Below are 18,083 nucleotides of genomic sequence, written 5' to 3'. Positions count from 1 at the left end.
TGAGACTAGGACTAGGACTAAATAAAGTAATTAGGAGATAAGTAAATAAATTAAGAAGCATAGTTCAAATTGTTATTGGCTGTTGAAATCCCCAAATCTTATATCCCAAGTGGGAGGCAAGAAGCCCAGATAATATCACCATCCAAGAACAAAAGGGTGATCTTTGGAAACTCAAGTCTAGTGTAAGTGAACAAAGGAATCAAGGGTCACTAGTCTGGAAGATTTGAAAACGAAAAGAACCTGAAAAAAAACATGGTGCCAGCAATGGCTTCCAAAAGTGCAGAGCTGAGCCAAGATGCTGTGGAGAGACTACATAATGTCATATATCAAGGACCTGTGATTTTATCACTGTGGGAACTTCCTTTATTAGCACAGATCAAAGCCTATCGATAAATTAATAGTTTTGAGTCCCTGGTCACAAAAAATGAAGAGATATTTGTCTAAGGTTTTGAGGAATTAAGTGATTTGCCCATAATTTCATGGCTAATAAGTGTCATCTACCAGATCTTCCTGACCTTAAGGTCAGCACTCTGTCTCTTAGATAAATGATCATAATACAAGTAAAATTTTAAATAGGTAGACCAACATAAAACATCAGAAAAGGCTTCTCCTAGTGGGTACTTTGACTCCTGAGGTAAAATAGAAACCCTCCAAATCTACATAGACAATGGAGAAGAGATTTTTATCTGATGCATTCTCTTTAAAAACTCCAAAAAACTTTGAGGGGGAGGAAGGAACCCACTTTAGAACCTAGGTTTCTTGACTTAGACCAACATCTTCCAATAAACTGAACAGACTAAATAACTGTCTCTCACAAATACAAAAGCAGAGAAAATGGAAGGGACTCTTTAAAATGAAAATATTTTAGACCAGAGCCTTCCATTTCCTGTGTAAACGATGTGTTCTGAAAGCAAAAAGGAATTACATGGTTCTCAAATACCATTGTTGCCCATTAAAAGAAAACTGTAATATAATAGTAATCATGATAGTGAGTCACATTAAACATAAATTAGAAGCCTACAAAACAAAATGCAGAGTTAGATAGATAATGCTTCCCAATGGGCTTACTATCTAGTCAGACAGACAAATGTAATACACAGTAAAATCAAGACATTACAGGAAAACATTGGGGCAGGATGGAGAAACGACTATCTTCAGCCTCCAGTTTCTCCTTGCAGTTCAAAATTAGGAGTCAATGGCAGCTGTTCTTAATTGGCTATAAGTACAAAGAGAAACAGGTCGTTTCTTTTTTCTTTTTAAATTAAATTTTATTTTATTTTCAAATGAAGATCCACCTTCCCTCCTCCCCTAAGAAGCAAGAAAAACAAATCTGTTACGAATGTGTATCATCAAGCATTAAAGCAGGCAACAGAATCCACTGATAGGTACAAATAGGAGACAGAAAAATATTGCAGACCCACAAGCACTTAGGGTTATTAGTACAATAGTTTAAGCTGAGTGATAATCTTGGACATTTTCCCTTTTAGAAGTTTCCTCCTTGAAAATATACACTGCTAGGATCTGAAAATCTTGGATGGTGGCCAAAGGAAAACCAACTGACTCAATGGCTTATGGGTTTTCTTCTGTGAATTGAGGGCTACTCTACAACCAATCAAAAAGTCATTATTGAGCACATTCTTTCTGTATTTAACAAAGCCCTGTCAAATATAATTTTTAAAACCACACAGGCCCTGGTCTCTGCTTTCACAACAGAATTGGAGGGGAGTCATTCATATATGAAAAATATATTCATATATGAATACATGAAAAATAAAGAGCAAACACAAGAATGATTGCTAACTCTAGGGGCTATAGAAATTCAGAACACATGTGGATTTGAGTATCAGGGGAAGGCTTCATGGGAAAAATACAACTTGAATTGGGTTTTAAAGGATGTGAAGATTATGGTTAGAAAGGGAAAGAGGAAATAACATCCCTATGAGGATTAGTATGTAGTATCCTATCTGGGACAGAAATTCATGTTGAGGAGTACTGATAGGGCAAAAGTAGTAATGTTGGCCATCAATGGAAAGCTAGTCCCTCTCCCTTGGGCCTACTTTGTATTTATTTTACTTGTGCGTGTAAGCTCCCTGAGGGCAGAGGCTATTTCAATTCTGTTTTGAGGTTCTAGTGTAATATTTGTTACATAGTAGGTTTTTCATAAATGTTTTTTGCTTAATTGGTTGGAGACTTCTCTCCCTCTAACCAAGGGGATCTGAATCCACATGCAAACTCTATTATTACTCCTTTTCTCTGGAGCAAAGGGAAGTGACTTCTCAAATCTATGATTAGGAATCTATTTCTTTTTTTTTTTAGGATTTTGCAAGTGACTTGCCCAAGGCCACACAGCTAGGTCATTATTAAGTGTCTGAGGCCAGATTTGAACTCAGCTACTCCTGATTCCAGGGCTGGTGCTCTATTCACTGAGCCACCTGGCCACCCCAGGAATCTATTTCTTAAGGCTTAGCTTTCACGTCTTCCTCCACTCTGTACAGTACCTGAGTCCCGATCCTCCCTGCCCTCCACCCACCACCAATCTTTTAGCCATCCCACTCATTGACTTACTCAGCCATCCCACGCTGGGGCTGCGCCACACTCGGGATTCATCGTCCAGTGTGCAGGTGGCTAGACAGGGCAGTGAGTTCTCAAGCGGGCTGCGGGCTTTAGTATCAGAAGCAGAAGACGGGAGGAGGAGGAGGTGAAGGAGGAGGACATATTAACAGCCACAGCAAGTAGGAGCATGGGAGCATTAAGTTAAGAAGAAAAAAAAATCACACTAAAGGAGACTGCACAAGCATGTTAAAAGAGAACAACGACAAACATTGATGTGGACATTTCCCGCTCAACCCACCAAACATAGACAGGACACAACAGTTTAAGACAAACCTCAGTACATCCATGGTCAAACATGGCAGCCCTAGTCCCAATGCATGCAATCCCACCAGACAGAATAAGAATTGAGTCCAAGAGAAGAGAAGATTCTGAAATAAATCTTAGAAGTTAATCCAACTCCTTCATTTTATAGAAGAGATTGATTTTCAGAGAAGTTCAGTGATTTTCCAAGGTCACAAACGTAGACTTGCCAGAGGCAGGATTTGAATCCACATCTCTCTGACTCCAGATCCAGTGCTTTCTTTCAATGGAAGCACACCTCTGAGAAGTATCATTAAGACTGGGAATAGATCTGCACTATGCACATACACACACACACACACACACACACACACACACACACACACACAGATGTACACATTTGCCAAAAGCACAAAGGGAAGAAAAGCAAATCTTAGCATACTGCCAAGCAAACAGTAGGTGCTAAATAAATGTTTGTTGACCAACTAACTGAAAGTAGATTCCCTTTGGTTTGATTCCAGTAGCTTTCATCTCCTGTAGGCCCCAGGATGACAAAGGGTGACAATGGTGCATCATTCTTACACACTCGTCAATGCTTGACCTCCTCTTATTCCTCAACACTCCAGTTATAAAAACACATTAAAGAGGAGACAGATTAAATACAAATGTTTTTAAATCCATGCTGATCCATTTTTTCCTCTTTACTGTAATGTGAATATATAGTGTCCCACTCTTTTCTCTGAAGTCATAAGTATGACGGATGAATGCACAGCATAGACCCCCAAATTGAATGCAATCACTGTTCTCCCTGTGTAAGCAGGGACCTGCTGGTAATGTTTAACAACTAGATGGGGGAAGGGAGGGAAGAGTATGTACACACAACACACTTTAAAGTTTAATGTGCATTATTACACTTCTTCCTCCCTTGTTCAAGGCTAGACAACTGACAGAACAATAATCATGACCCGGTTGGTAGCCTTTGCTGATTTCTGATGTAGATGCTCACATTGAAAATTTAACAATCAGCTCTCCAGAGTCTGTGCCAGTTGGCTCCAGAATAGCCCTGAACGTGTGCTATTTTGCTTTCTTTTTGAAATGTCACACTTAGTCCTCAATAGGAAAGGACAGCATCATCATATGGTATGAGATGGCCTTCAGCTGTACCAACAGCAATTTGTCTTTATGTACTGATTCCCTATTAAACAAAAAAAGTTATTGCTATAGGATTAAAAATTTCTATATTTAGCACATAAACTGACCCAGAGTAAATCCACGTCTGTCCCTCCATGCTGGTATGCAGAATATTGGGAAAACAGATCTTCATGAAGCCAGGGTTGATTCAAGACACTGTTTTGTACCTTGAACCACTTATTAATTAATGTTCAGTTATGGACAAATTTATATTTCCTTCATTTCATGGATTGTTTCATTGAGGTCACCATAGGTTCACCTCCTATTAATGAGTGACTTCTAATGCGTAGAGAGAATCCCCTATGGCAAAATAATGGGATTTATGACAATGAGTCACACAGGTTGGGCAGGCATGGATGAGTTGGGATCTGCCTTGTTGAAAGGAACTTTAGGATCAAAGAAATTTCAGAGCTATCTGAGCCTGGAGAACAAATGAAGATACTCTACCCTTTTCAAAATTGGAAACATTTTCAAAATTATCTTTAGAATTTACAAAATGGTAAATAAAATCTGTACTTTATGGGCAGGTCACCTGTGCCAGTACATGTATGAGAGGCAGAGGTATTGCCTTTGTGACTGAACTCTTAATTATTTCCTATAATTGAATTTCTTTGCAGGTCTTCATAGCACATATAGCACATGAACAAGTTTCAAGTCTTCCAAAAATTTTATTTACAAGAGACAATTAGAAATATGCGAAAATTCTGACAAAGTGGAATCTCTAATTTCATTTGACAGATAAGTGATCTGAAAAGACCTCTGGCTTGGTTTTGTGAAAATAGAGGCAGATTGCTTAAGACTGGTGCAATACTGGGTCACCAAAAATTCACCATTCTTCATTATTAATCAGATGGTGTACTGCAGTGAAATTATAGGCAGAACCTTAGTTTTCTTAATAGGCCATTTTAATTAAGGCTAAGTAATCTAAATAGACTGGGTCACTGGTACCATTGTTCCAAAAATAGATGAGAGAGCTATCTGTCTACCCTATAACTGATGGTGCAAAATGATACCTCCTTCAACCCCTTCAATATACTATGTCCCTAGTAATTTACTGAATCTTGAACCCATCCTATCCCTCCCTTTGATCTTGAACCTCAATGATTGTTATCAAAACTTCCCTATCAATGGGAATTTGCAACACCTATCAAGAATGTCTGACTCCATTGTCATGCAAATAAGGGGAAGCCCCAGAGATCTAGCAAATATTTTTTCTGAGGTGAAGATTGAAATGATCTGGCAAAATACCCAACACAAACTTGGAGACTCATCCTTTTGATGAATTATTATGGCAAAACAGTATTTGAATTTTGAGTTATTAGACTTGGTTCTCCCTTAAAACAAACTCATTGAGTTGGTAGTGAAACATTTCTTACTGGTTTATCTTCATAAAATCACTCTAAGTTTGGTTCTAAAGTTTAAATTTTGAAGAGCATTTTCTTTTTTTTTCTTGGTTTTTTTTTTTTTGACAAGGTTTTAGGGTTAAGTGGCTTGTTATTAAGTGTCCAAGGCCAGATTTGAACCCAGGTACTCCCAACTCCAGAGCTGGTGCTCTATCCACTGCACCACCTAGTCACCTGAAGAACATTTTCCTATAGTAAAATCAAAGTTACTATAATAATATTCAGATAATTAGATAATGGGCCATAATAACTGTCTTCAGGAAAAAATGCTTTCTTGCCTGCTGCCTCTTTATGTTTCAGATAATAGGGAGACAATTTTGAGATTATATGTTTAGAAGTGACATACTGCAATCTCTCTAATTTTACATATGAGAAAATGAAGGTCAAGAGAATTTAAGGACTTGTCCAAGTCAAATATCCAGGGGGTAGAGGTAGGATCAAAAGTCAGAACTTGTGACTCTAAAACCATAGCTTTTTTCTCTATCTTATAAACTCTTTTTTAAATCCCCCTTCCTTTCTTATACTTAGTTATAGGCAGGAAAGGCTTAGTTTATTTTTTTCATGACTGATGAGAATGATTGAATCATACCCTTTGATTCCAAAAAGATATTAAAATTGGTGGCATGAGATTTTTTCTAAGGATTTATGTTATGTTTCTGGGTAAATTTGTGTCCAATTCTTTGTGACCATTTTTAGGGTATTCCTTTCAAAAGATACTAGAATGGTTTTGCATCTTTGTCCAACTCATTTTACTCTTGAGAAACTGAGGCAATCAGGGTAAGTGATTTGCCCAGGGTCACACTGAAACCAAATTTGAACTCACAAAGATTAGTCTTCCTGATTCTAGGTCAGTGGATACACTGTGCCACCTAGTTCACTATACATATATATAAATAAATATATATATATATATATATATATATATATATATATATATATATATATAAAATCTCGAAAAAATATGAATCTTTCCTCTATTCAGGGAAATGGATACTGAAACAAATACATGGTATAGTGGATAGACAGCTATGGGCATGAAATGAAAAGACTTGAGTTTGAATCCCACCTCAGCTGCTATTTGAGTTTTTTTTTAACACCTGTGAGACTCAGTTTCTTCATCAGTGAACTAAGGGGATTATACTCAAGATTTTTTAAGTTCTAGTTCCGATTCTATGATCTCAGGCAATGGATCAAGTCCTGGTCTCAGATTCAGGAGGACTAAAGTTCAAATCCAGCCTCAGACACTTGTGTGACCTTGGGTAAATCATTTAATCCCAATAAGCTTGCAAATAAATTTAAAAATAAAAATAAATATATGATCTTTAAAACTGCCATCTTGGCTTTTTTGCCTTAAGCATAAGAAAATATATTTTTCTTCTAAGATAAAAACTGTAGAAATTTTTGTGACTATTTGAGCACCTATTCAATAATATTAGGTAGAAGAAATTATTTTGTTTCCCAAAATTACGAGACATTAGAGAAGGCTATCTAAAAATTGGTGTGTATGTGTGTGGGTGGGTGGGGGGATCTTTTAGGATGAAAATTATCTGAGATACTTTAGATACAGATCTGTTTTGAAACAGAACAATTGATTCTGAAACCCTACAAAATAATCTATCTAATCTCTCAGAGGAATAACAAAGACTTTTTTTTCCTATTTGGAGGGTTCCTTATTTGATATAGCAAGTTGAAAAGAATAACTCACTAACTGGCTGGCTCTAGACCACAAATTTTTAGATCAGATAATCCTAACAACAGAACAAATATTTTAGACAGAGCACTCTCAGCTCAAGTTAGATTTAAAATGTAGTTTTCATGAAACTAGGCTCGATAAGTTTAAAAAAAAGCCATTTGATTTTTGTTACTTGATTCATTACTGTAAACAGATCTTTGAGAGGGAGGGAGGTATTCTTGTTCAATTATGGAAAGCTCTAATTTTATTGCATTTCTTAAAAAGGAGTGAAAAACATTCCATGTCTTCTTCTTCTGTGCCTCCCATCTTCTCTTTTTTTCTCGCTCCTCTTCCATCCTTTCCTGTTCCCTTTCCATATGTATTTTCTTCTCATAGCCCTGACATCTCCTGAAAGTCATACAATTAAATATGAAAAAGATAGCCTCTGATCATAATGGCTAGTGAGTCAGGAAGAATCATCTTCCTAAGTTCAAATGTAGCCTCAGATACCAACTATGTGACCCTGGACAAGTCATTTAACCTTTTAAGCCTCAGTTTCCTCATCTGTCAAAATGAGGGGAAGAAGGAAATGGCAAATCACTCCAATATCTTTGCCAAGAAAACCCCAGATGGGGTTATGAAGAGTCAGACATGACTGAATAAAAATAATAATGGCTTCCATCATGGAAACATCCTTTTGCATTTTCCTTTTTTAAAAATTTCATTTATTTAAGGAAATGGGATTAATTGACTTGCCCAAGGTCACACAGCTAGGCAATTAAGTGTCTGAGGTCAAATTTGAACTCAAGTCCTCCTGACTCCATGGCTGGTGCTCTACCAACTGCACCACCCAGCTGCCCCTCCAATGTACTTTCATAAACTTTAATCTCCTTTATTTCTTACAAATTTGATCTATGAGAGAACCAAGAATTTCTTTATAGTTCCATAAAAAGTTGGAAATGCAGAATCAACCAGAATATAAAGAGAGCATAAGACCTCAGAGCAAAGCTGAGACCACTCACAGAAGGTCAAAAGCTCAGTAAGAGCTTTTGCAAAAAACTGCCACCTCCATCTGTTAGGTCTCTCCACCCAGCCGACTGCAGAGAGCACAAGATGTGTGCATTCGCCTGAGAAGGGAAGACTCTCACCCATGTCTTTGTAGAGTTGGCAGGATTTTAGCAGGACAAGTGTCCACTCTACACAGGGGAGTCCCAGGGTATTCAGAATGGAGGAGAAGTTTGGGGAATGAAAGGAGAGAGCCAAGGATATTTGTTTTCAGCTGCCTAGCAGTTCTGCTATAGTTATTCAAAACTCCTTCTTGGCCACTGGAGCAAGGCTGTGCTGGGTATGGGCTTCTCAGTGAAAGGGGAAGCAAAGTAGTTCATCTTTAATTTGGTGATTAGGCCATTTTCCAGGACAACTGGGTCTATCCTGAAATGCCTTAGAAAATGGAGGAATTGCATGAGGGCAGAAAATGAAGAAGAGAAGGAAGAGGGGACATTCAGGGAGGACAAGTCAGAAAGCCCAGGAAGCTAAGTTGAAACCCTCTGATGAGGAGAGAATTAATTCATTCATTTTTGTTATTTCACATTAGGACTAGGGACCCATCTCTCAGGCTCTCCATGACTCCAGTCATTTCTCCTAGAGTGTAAATTCTGGAGAAGTCATCAACCTAACTTGGTGGAGGTAATTTCCACAACAGAAGTCCTCTATCCCTTCGCTTCTAGTCCCACCCAACCCCCACAACAAAAATACAAAAATAACCTCTTAATTGAACCTCTTTCATATGGATGATTTTTTTTATTTTTGCAATTACTGCATAATATGCATGTAATAACATAGGATCTAAGATGTAGAATCAAGAGAGACTTAAGAGGTCATATAATCAGCCCCCTATGTTTTGGTAGATGAGAACATTGATTTACTAAGGAATCATAAGGAGTCATTGGCAGAGCTTGGGTTCAAGCCCAGGGCTTGTGATTCTAAAGCAAACATGTTTTCACTATTCTCCTACTCTGCTGTCCCCCTCCATCTCATAGAAGGGGGATTACAAATATCTCACAGACCTGGAGTTTATCAATGAAATGACATTTTGGTACCCTCCCCCTCACCAACTGTATCTCTAGAGCCTAGACTCCTAGACTGAGGTCAGAGAGATCTTCCAATCCCACCCTCTCATTTTTCACATGAAGAATCTAAGACCCACTTGAAGAAGTAATAATCTATGAAGGTGGGATATGAGGCCAGGTCCCTAAAGTCCAAATCCATCATTCCTTTTATTGTACTATGAAAAAAGAATATAGAAGAAAGGGAGAAGGGCAGAAGGAGGAGTCAGGAAAAAATGTACTGTGACAATGCAAAACTTAACATTATGGAAATTCACTTAGGTCATAAGAGTTGGAGGCTAGGAAGCATGCAATTCCTTTTTTTTAAAAAAAAATCTTTTAATATGTTATATCACCAATGGAAGCGGTATATACTGAAAGCCCCATATTAATAGAGCATGAAACATCTTCATCCACTTATTTTTAAAGTCCACAATGAGAGGAGGTGGGGTGGGAATAAGAGAGAGAATTCAGAACTCAGAGGTTTTTAAATGAATGCTAAAATGTGTTTGTACATGTAAACTGGGGAAAAAGAAAAGAGTTAATATAATGCCAGTTTATAAGATGAAATTTCAATAGAATCAATACAGTTTCTAATGGGGCTCTTTATTCAGATTCTTTATTAGCTTCCCGATAAAAAAGTAAATTAAACTCCTTTGCTTTTCAAACTACTGCCTAGGATTAAAAGTTGATCCTTCACAATCCAGCTGAAGAGATACAAGGAAGAGTTGAGGCCTACATCTACCAAACCATAATATGTTACACAGAAGTGAGAAATCGGTAAGATTATCAGTCTGACATCAAGGGTATTTAGAAACCACCCTCATTAACCTCTTTATATAACATTAAAGCTATATCAATACCTTGATTAAAATAATAAGACATTTGATTGTGCTTTGGTAACTGCCAGAAATATCCACATAAAATCACAGATACAACAGATCATAGCAATTTAATCTGTTATACAATCCTGGAAGATGATCTAATTCTTATCTGAACATTACATATGGGAACTTATTACATTTTTGTAAACCCTAGATTATCTTGAAACCTGGAAGTTTTCAAAGGATGGCACTTATTTTTTCCTAAAGAACTCACTTTTAGCATATAAATGTGAAGGACAAAGGACTCCCACATCCAAAGAGTCAACATTTCATGTAGAGAAAATAATAATAATAACATTTGTACAATACTTTTCTATCAAATACAGATGTTATAGCTTAAAGTGTTATTAGGACTGATTTTTTGGATGTTAGAATTGAAAGTCAGCTATCCCAAAGTCTCTGTGTGTTTTCCCGAAGATGGGAGAAATCTTACTCCCAAAGGTAAGCCTGTGGAGGGTAAATTGTTTTAGAGTAAGAAACATTCTTTACAATCATAACAGCATTTCCAAAGTATTCCATATTTGAAAAAATCACTTTAAAACCATCTTATTACTTAATAACTATGCCAAGAACCTCATTCCTGTGATAGTGGGGTAAATGGCAATAAGCCTGGGAGCTTGAGAGAGCTAAGAAAAAGGAAATTTGGCAGTGATCTCTTAGAAAACAAAGCCTGGTATTGCCACGTTCACGTACTTTGGAGGCCAGTGGAATTCGCTGCTGGAGGAACTCATAGCAGTAAAGCTTGCCCCCTGGATACTTAAAAGGAATTGAGTAATGTGGAGGCCAATAATAACATGCTCAGGTAGAGCCTAATCAGATCCTAGGCTTCAGGGTGTAAGCCGATCACTTGAAGGACTAGGGAGGAACAACCCTTCCCGCTCTGCCCTGCCTGGCACATACAACATTTCACAACCCAAAAGGATTGAACCTTTCCTCTGAAGTATCAAGATCTGGAGAGAAGATAAGAGACTGAATAGCTTCCCTTTTCCTTACTCACAGTATTTGGTGTTCAAATACTCCACGCTGGTGCTACAAACACAAAGAACTCAGGGGTCAAAGCCTTGTCATTAGGGCAGACTTTTCTGAAAACATGGCTCAAATTGGTGGCTGACCTTGTGGACCTCTCTGCCAAACCACTATTTTTTTGCCCTGGGAAAGTAGCAATATGGCTGCATTTTTAATTCTTTGCCCCCTCTGGGACTGTACTTAGAACCTTTCAAATATTATATCAGTTGGTCCTCACAACCCTGGGAAATCAGTATGATGATGATTGATGATGATGATGATGATGATGAAGATGATGATGATCTTCCCATTTTATAGTTGGGGAAACTAAGTCAGGCAGAGGTTAAAGTGACATGCTGGGGTCGCATAGCTAGTAAATAAATATCTGAGGCCAGATTTGAATTCAGATCTTTCTGACTCCAGACTCAGTGCTTTATCCAATCACTGCCAGTTGTCTCTTCAAAGGGAATATGTAAGGGCTGATATTTAAAGATGGATCCAATCACTTTTGCCACTTTGATATCAATTTCATACCTTTTTCTGTACTTAATATAGTTGTGATGTCATCCATGATGCCATTCACATCAGTTGTTCTAACCAATGGACTACCCTACAGTTTCCAAAGGATTATATGAGCTCCTTGAGAGTAGGTCTTTCATTGTATACCAGAGCTTGGTAGAGTATTGCAAATAAGGGGAGCTTAATAAATGCTTATGGACTGACTGATAATAAAGTAAGCATTCCATCATATTCTATACCTAAAAACACATTAAGAGAGACTAAGATAATGACAGTAGAGCACATTCCAAGACCATGGATCACATTGTGCCTTCTCTTTCAACCATCCATTGGCTAAGTTTTATGAAAGCCAATTTTCTGAATAGAGAGTCAGGAGAGCCAATTCCTCAGAAATGGTTGGATTTAGTTTTTATTACAATTCGGAGTCCTCCCTCTTCACATTTTCATCTTTTGTGTTATTTTGTCAATGTAGCTGAGCACAACGACATTAGCTTTTTATTCTCTTGGCCATTTCTCTTAATATTTAAGATAAAACTGCTCCATCCTATCTCCTGCTGTCTCCAAGGACATGTCCACCATAATATGAATTTTCTGTAGCTATTGGAATAGCATATATCTCAGCTCTTATCCATTAGACAACACATTTGAACAAAAGATGACATCACAAAAACATTGTGGTCAATACACATATGGTAAAAAAAGGGCAAATCCCTTGTTTTGGGTTTGGGTTTATTTTTTAACCTGTAGTCGGGACATAAACAGACTACTGCCTTCCTTATCTCTTTTCCAGATCTGAACTAAACAAAATTCTACCCTGATACCACCCACACTCAGTTATATTTATAGCACTCTATAAAAGTAGACTCATTTTAAAAAGGAACATAGAATAATATTAGGTAACTTTCAGGGAGGGGAGGGAGAGATCAATTGAAGACCTACCAACAGAAGTCATTTGAATGGTAATGGCCCAAAGGTATGGTTAGTGACAATATTGCTAGCTAAGTGACACAATGAATAGAGTGTTGGACCTGGGGACAGGAAGACTCATTTTAGTGAGTTCAAATCCAGTGTCAGACAGTTACTAGCTGTGTGATCCTAGGTAAGTTACTTATCGCTGTTTGCCTAAGTTTCTTAATTTGTAAAATGAGCTGGAGAAAGACATGGCAAATCACTTCAGTATCTCTGCCAAGAAAATTTCAAATAGGGTCATAAAGAGTTAGAAATGACTAAAAAACATGGTTAGTGAAGAAAGTGGTGGTCACAAATAATGTTTTATAACAGGATTATTTGACTGGTAGGATAAAGATAAAAAATTTACTTAAATTTGAGCAAGATATTTGAACAAAATCTATGCTATTTTTGATAAATCAGGGATGGGAATGGGGCCATAAGAGTTCACTGACAGATTTAGGTGGAATTGGTTGGATGACTTAACCTAAAGAATTCATATTCATATTCCAATTCCAATGCATATTCCAATGTCAAATTGTCAGAGGTCTACAGGTGAGTGCCCCAAAGATCTGCTCTTGTACCAATGAGCTTGTACCAATAATCAGGATAAAGGAATAAGTGACTTGCTTATCCCTTGTGTAGAAGAAACAAATTAATGAAGGATAGCTGATACACTGAGCAATGAATTGAGTATGAATCCATCATGATAAAATTAAGAGAGACATTGTAAAATTTCATACTTGGGTCCAAAAATATCAACCTGGCAAGTTTTCTTGACTAATGCCTTACCATAGAGGGGATCTAAGAAGAGATCTGCAAAGTTTTAATTGACTTTGAGTTCAAGATGAATTCACAAGATAATAAAGCAATGGAAACGAAAGTGATAAGATCACTGTCTGATGGTGCCAGTATCTCCAAAGTCTTGGTGCAGATGGCTTTAAAATGCACTAAGACTTTTAGGACTATATTCATATATATGTATGTATGTGTTTGTTATATATGTTTGTTGCATATGTCCCCATCACAGGTTAAAAAATAAAAAGTCAAAACAAGGGATTTGCCCTATTTTTACCATATGTATATTAACCATAATGTTTTTGTGTTTCATAATGGATAAGAGCTAAGACAGATCCTATTCTATTAGCTATAGAAAAATTCACACATCCAACATATATTGTTGTATTACCCCTCCATACACACAATACACATACAGCTTATATACATACATGTATATATTTGTATATGCCCCTAGGAAATAAAAGTAGCATTTAATCTTCTCTAATCAGAGTAGGAAAGTTTGGGGTCCAGAATTTTAAGGAGAATAATGATAAGCTGGAGAACATCCAGAGAAGGGCAATCAAAAGTGGAAAGGATTTGGCATCACCCCCTATAAAGAATGGGGCGAAAGGAACTAGGGACATTTGGTCTGGAGAGAAGAAGCATTGGGGGCATTATGATAAAGGTTTTCAGGCATGTGGAATCTCGCTTTAGTTGGCCCCAAGGAACAGAAGCAATGAGTACAAAATGGCAAAGGGGCAAGTTGGGGCCTAATACCAGGGAAAATGTACTCAGAAGTGACGGGGGCTGTGTTGGGAGATAGCCACTGTCTCCCTGGATATCTTCAAACAAAGGCTCAAAAATGACAATTTGTCAGGGATGCCTCATCAGCAGGAGATTATTGTTCATGTTTGGGCCAGAGCTGATAGTCTCTTTGGTCCCTTCCAATTTGGCCACTCCATCAAAGCATCTTCTTTGTTTTCTAAGAACCATCAATTCAGTTTTTATCTCAAAGATGTCCAAGAACTGACAATTCCACCAAATCATTATAATAATCATTGATATTTTCATAGTTAATGTTTTAAAGTTCACAATGTTCTACATGAATCATTTGATCCTCGGAACAATCCTGAGGGATGGGAACCTATTTTACAGAGGAGAAAATGGAGGTAGGCTTTGCCCAGGGTCATACAGCTGATAAGTTTCTAAGGCTGGATTTCAACTCAGGTCTTCCTGACTTCAGGTCCAGCACTCTCTCAAAAATATTTTAAGCACATTGCTATTCATACTTAGCAGTCTCCAAATTGGTCCAGTCTTCCATATTATTCACATGTTCCACCAGTGGGCTATTGCCATCCATCCTAACCTTTCAACTTAGAGAAACAAACTGTAGGAGGCAATCATAGTGGCACATACTGGCTGCAGTAGCCAGGGCTGAAATATTTCCAGTCTGCCTGGTGGAGGGGCCAAGGGGCAAGGGGAAGCTTCTTTATAAGATGTCCATGAAAGAGAGAGAAAGGAGCAGAGTAAAAGGTAGGAAAGACAGAAAAAGATGGAGCAGATGGAGAAATGAATGAGAAAAGTGGTAGAAGGAAAAGCAACTGGTCCCTGCATTACCATTATCAGGGTTGGAAAACATCCTACTTGCACTGGAGACGGTCTTCCCAATGTCAGCCAGCGATCGGAGATTGGATTTCTTAGTTTGATGTCGATGCTTCCGGAGCAAAGTGTAGGTCACCTTATCCTTCAGGTCAGCTTTCAACAGGCCTGTCTCGATCTGATTATCCACAATCATCTCTGTTACAAGAACAAAAAATAAAAATAAATTACATTTGTGCTATTGAATCTCAATTAGACCCTTATTCTATTAAGGTGATGCTTTTACTCCTTCCTCATTGGTCATCCATTCCACAGAGCCCATGCCAAAACCTTCTTTTCTCCCTTCAAACTTCCCATATACCCTCTGTCTCAATCTCATTTAAGGAGCTTATCTCACATTTTACTAAGATATGGGATACAAGCTCCTTCTTCTTACCTCCTTAGCATATCATACCCCCCATTCATAACATCATTCCCTTTTCTCTCCTCCTTTATTCCAGTCTCTGAAAAAGAAGTGGATCTTCTTCTTGCTTAGACAAACCAAGGACATAATATCCTTGAATCTGTTCCCTCTCTTCCACTAGTGATTGCCCCTATTTTCACCCCCTTTCTCGTCTTCAATTCTCTCCCTTTCTATTGCTTCCATTCTTTCTTTACTGTACTCTACTTTCCTTAGTAGCTACCACTCTACGTCTCTTCCCTTTCTCAACCAGACTTGTAGGAAAAAAATGTCTCTAATCATTATCTCTAATTATCTTTTCATTGTCCTCTAAACCTTCTACAATCTGGCTTCTAACCTATTCATTTAATTCTCCAAAACTACCAGCAATTTCTTTTTTAAAAAAAATTATTTATTTTTTGGGGTTTTTTCCAAGGCAATGGGGTTAAGTGACTTGCCCAAGGTCACACAGCCAAGTAAATATTAAATGTCTGATATTGGATTTGAACTCAGGTCCTCCTGACTCCAGGGTCACAGTGCTATCCACTGTGTCACTTAGCTGCCCCCACTAATCTCTTAATGGCCAGATCTAATGATCTCTCAATCTTTTTCCTTTTTTTTTTTTTTTGCTTCTCCAGTATTTGCCTCTGTTAACCCTTTTGTCTAGGAATCTAGTTTGTGAAACTGTTCTCTCTTGGTTCTCTTCCTACCTATCTGACCATTCCTCAGTTCCCTTTGCTGGAACAGTCAATTGATCAATAATTATTTATTAAGTATCAACTATAAATCATGTGCTATGCTAATCATGGAAATACAAGATAGAAAATGAAAAAAGTCTTTGATTCAAGGAGCATATATCCTCTGAAGGGAGACAAGCCGCACATATATTAAGCATATAATATACAACAAAGCAGTCATAATCTAACCTGAGATAGGAAGGAACTAGAAAAAATGGATACCATTCCCCCCAAACTTTAGAATTTAACCCAACTTTTGTTCTGGATCCTTTCTCACTTGTTAATGTCTAAATAGATGGTTCTATGGTTTCTATATCCAATCCTAGTCCCTCTTCTGAGCTCCCAACTTGAATCATGAACAGCCTAGTAGATATTTCAAAGTGAATATCACAAAGACACCCTGACTTTACTATGTCCTAAACCACTAGTAATTGTTTTACTCCTCCTTAATCAATTCTCTTCCCCAATGCCTATAGCAATCATTCCAAATCTTTTCTCTCCTGAAATCTTCCATACTACTCTATCCCCTAGTCTACACAGCTAGACCTAACTTCAAGTTTTACTGTGAAAATAGAAACTTTTGCCATGAGCCCCCACCCCTGCAATTCCCTTTATCTTTCTTTCATAATCTTCTAAAATTATCTTCCAATCCTTCCTTTATCCCAGGCTTTGATGGATTTTCTCCTTGCCAAGGCCAACCCTTTGAATCTATCCTTTTTCATCTTCTCCAGCAGATTGCAATAACAGCCATCCTCATTCTTTTCTCTAATCGTCAATCTCTTCCTATCTACTCAATCCTTCCCTGCTGCCAACAAACATTCCTTCATCTTCAAAAATCCCTGCAAGCTATTGTCTTATCTCCCTCATTCCTTCCTCCTCCAAACTCCTTGAAGAAGCTGTCTAAACTCATTTCATTCATTTCCTCTCCTCTCATTCTTCTCTAAACCCTCTTCAGTCTGATTTCCAAGCTCATCACTCAGTGAAAACTTTCTCTCCAAAGTTTCCGGTGATCTCTTTATTTCTGTGTCTTATGGATTTTTCTCAATCCTCTTTTTCTTGACCTGTTTAGCACTTGACACTCGATCACCCCCCTCCCTACTGAATAATCTCTTTTCTCTGGGTTTTCATGACATTGTTTCTCTTCTAAATCAACGTACATCTACTGGCACATTTTTTCTTATCTATTGGTATGTGTCCAAGTTGTTCCTTCAACAGAATCGAAATTACTTGATGGCCTGCATTATTTTATTCCTTTCTTGGTATCTCCAGGGCCTAGCAAAGAGAGATTCAAGAATTATTTGCTGATTGAGTCACTGATCAATTGATTCCCAAAGATCACACACAACTGTGTAATACCTGGGATCTCACAAACTTTTTAAGTATCAGAACTGTGATCCAAATGCAAATACTATAGTGCTTTAAAGCAGACAGCTGTTAAAGTGTATTTTGTTTGGGTTTTTTTTTAGGTTTTTGCAAGGCAATGGGGTTAAATGGCTTGCCCAAGGCCACACAGCTAGGTCATTATTAAGTGTCTGAGGTTGGATTTGAGCTCAGGTACTCCTGACTCCAGGGCCTGTGCTCTATACACTGCACCACCTAGCTGCCCCGTTCAAGTGTATTTTGAACTGATGACTCCAAGTTTGCTTGCAACTCAGATTCTTTGGAGTCTACAGACAAATTGATTTCTACACAACAGAATTGGGACATAGAATTATTTATTTAGAGCTGGAAGGAATGCTAGTCATCTCATCCCAACTCCTCTCAATTTTACAGATGATAAAAATGATGTTAAATAACTTGCCAAAGGTTAAACAAGTAAAAATTGTCAGAATTAGAATTGGAACTAATGTCTTCTAACTAGAAATGTAATGTTCTTTCCACTGTATCGGGTAGTCTGTTCGTCTCTTTCTAGTGTTGTCTGTCTCTTCCTATCTCTATTCCCTTCCCT

The 18,083-nt window shown here is 37.7% G+C and overlaps 1 protein-coding gene across 8 annotated transcripts in view; it reads right to left on the bottom strand.

The window, feature by feature from the left end:
* Positions 1 to 18,083, bottom strand: part of SLC4A4 (solute carrier family 4 member 4) — a 401,810-nt gene that overhangs the window by 186,362 nt on the left and 197,365 nt on the right. For 6 of the 8 annotated variants that reach the window (XM_074228425.1, XM_074228424.1, XM_074228430.1 and 3 more), the window contains one exon: positions 14,978 to 15,157. In XM_074228425.1, the coding sequence (XP_074084526.1) occupies positions 14,978 to 15,157 (180 nt within the window). The remainder of the gene's footprint in view (positions 1 to 14,977; positions 15,158 to 18,083) is intronic. The other 2 variants (XM_074228423.1, XM_074228427.1) reach the window with 1 other exon arrangement.

This window comes from Macrotis lagotis, chromosome 3 (genome assembly GCF_037893015.1).
Source record: "Macrotis lagotis isolate mMagLag1 chromosome 3, bilby.v1.9.chrom.fasta, whole genome shotgun sequence".
In the NCBI taxonomy this organism is placed as follows: Eukaryota; Metazoa; Chordata; class Mammalia; order Peramelemorphia; family Peramelidae; genus Macrotis; species Macrotis lagotis.
The sequence above is the reverse complement of the archived record's forward strand: the minus strand, read 5'-3'. Positions and strand labels throughout refer to the sequence as shown.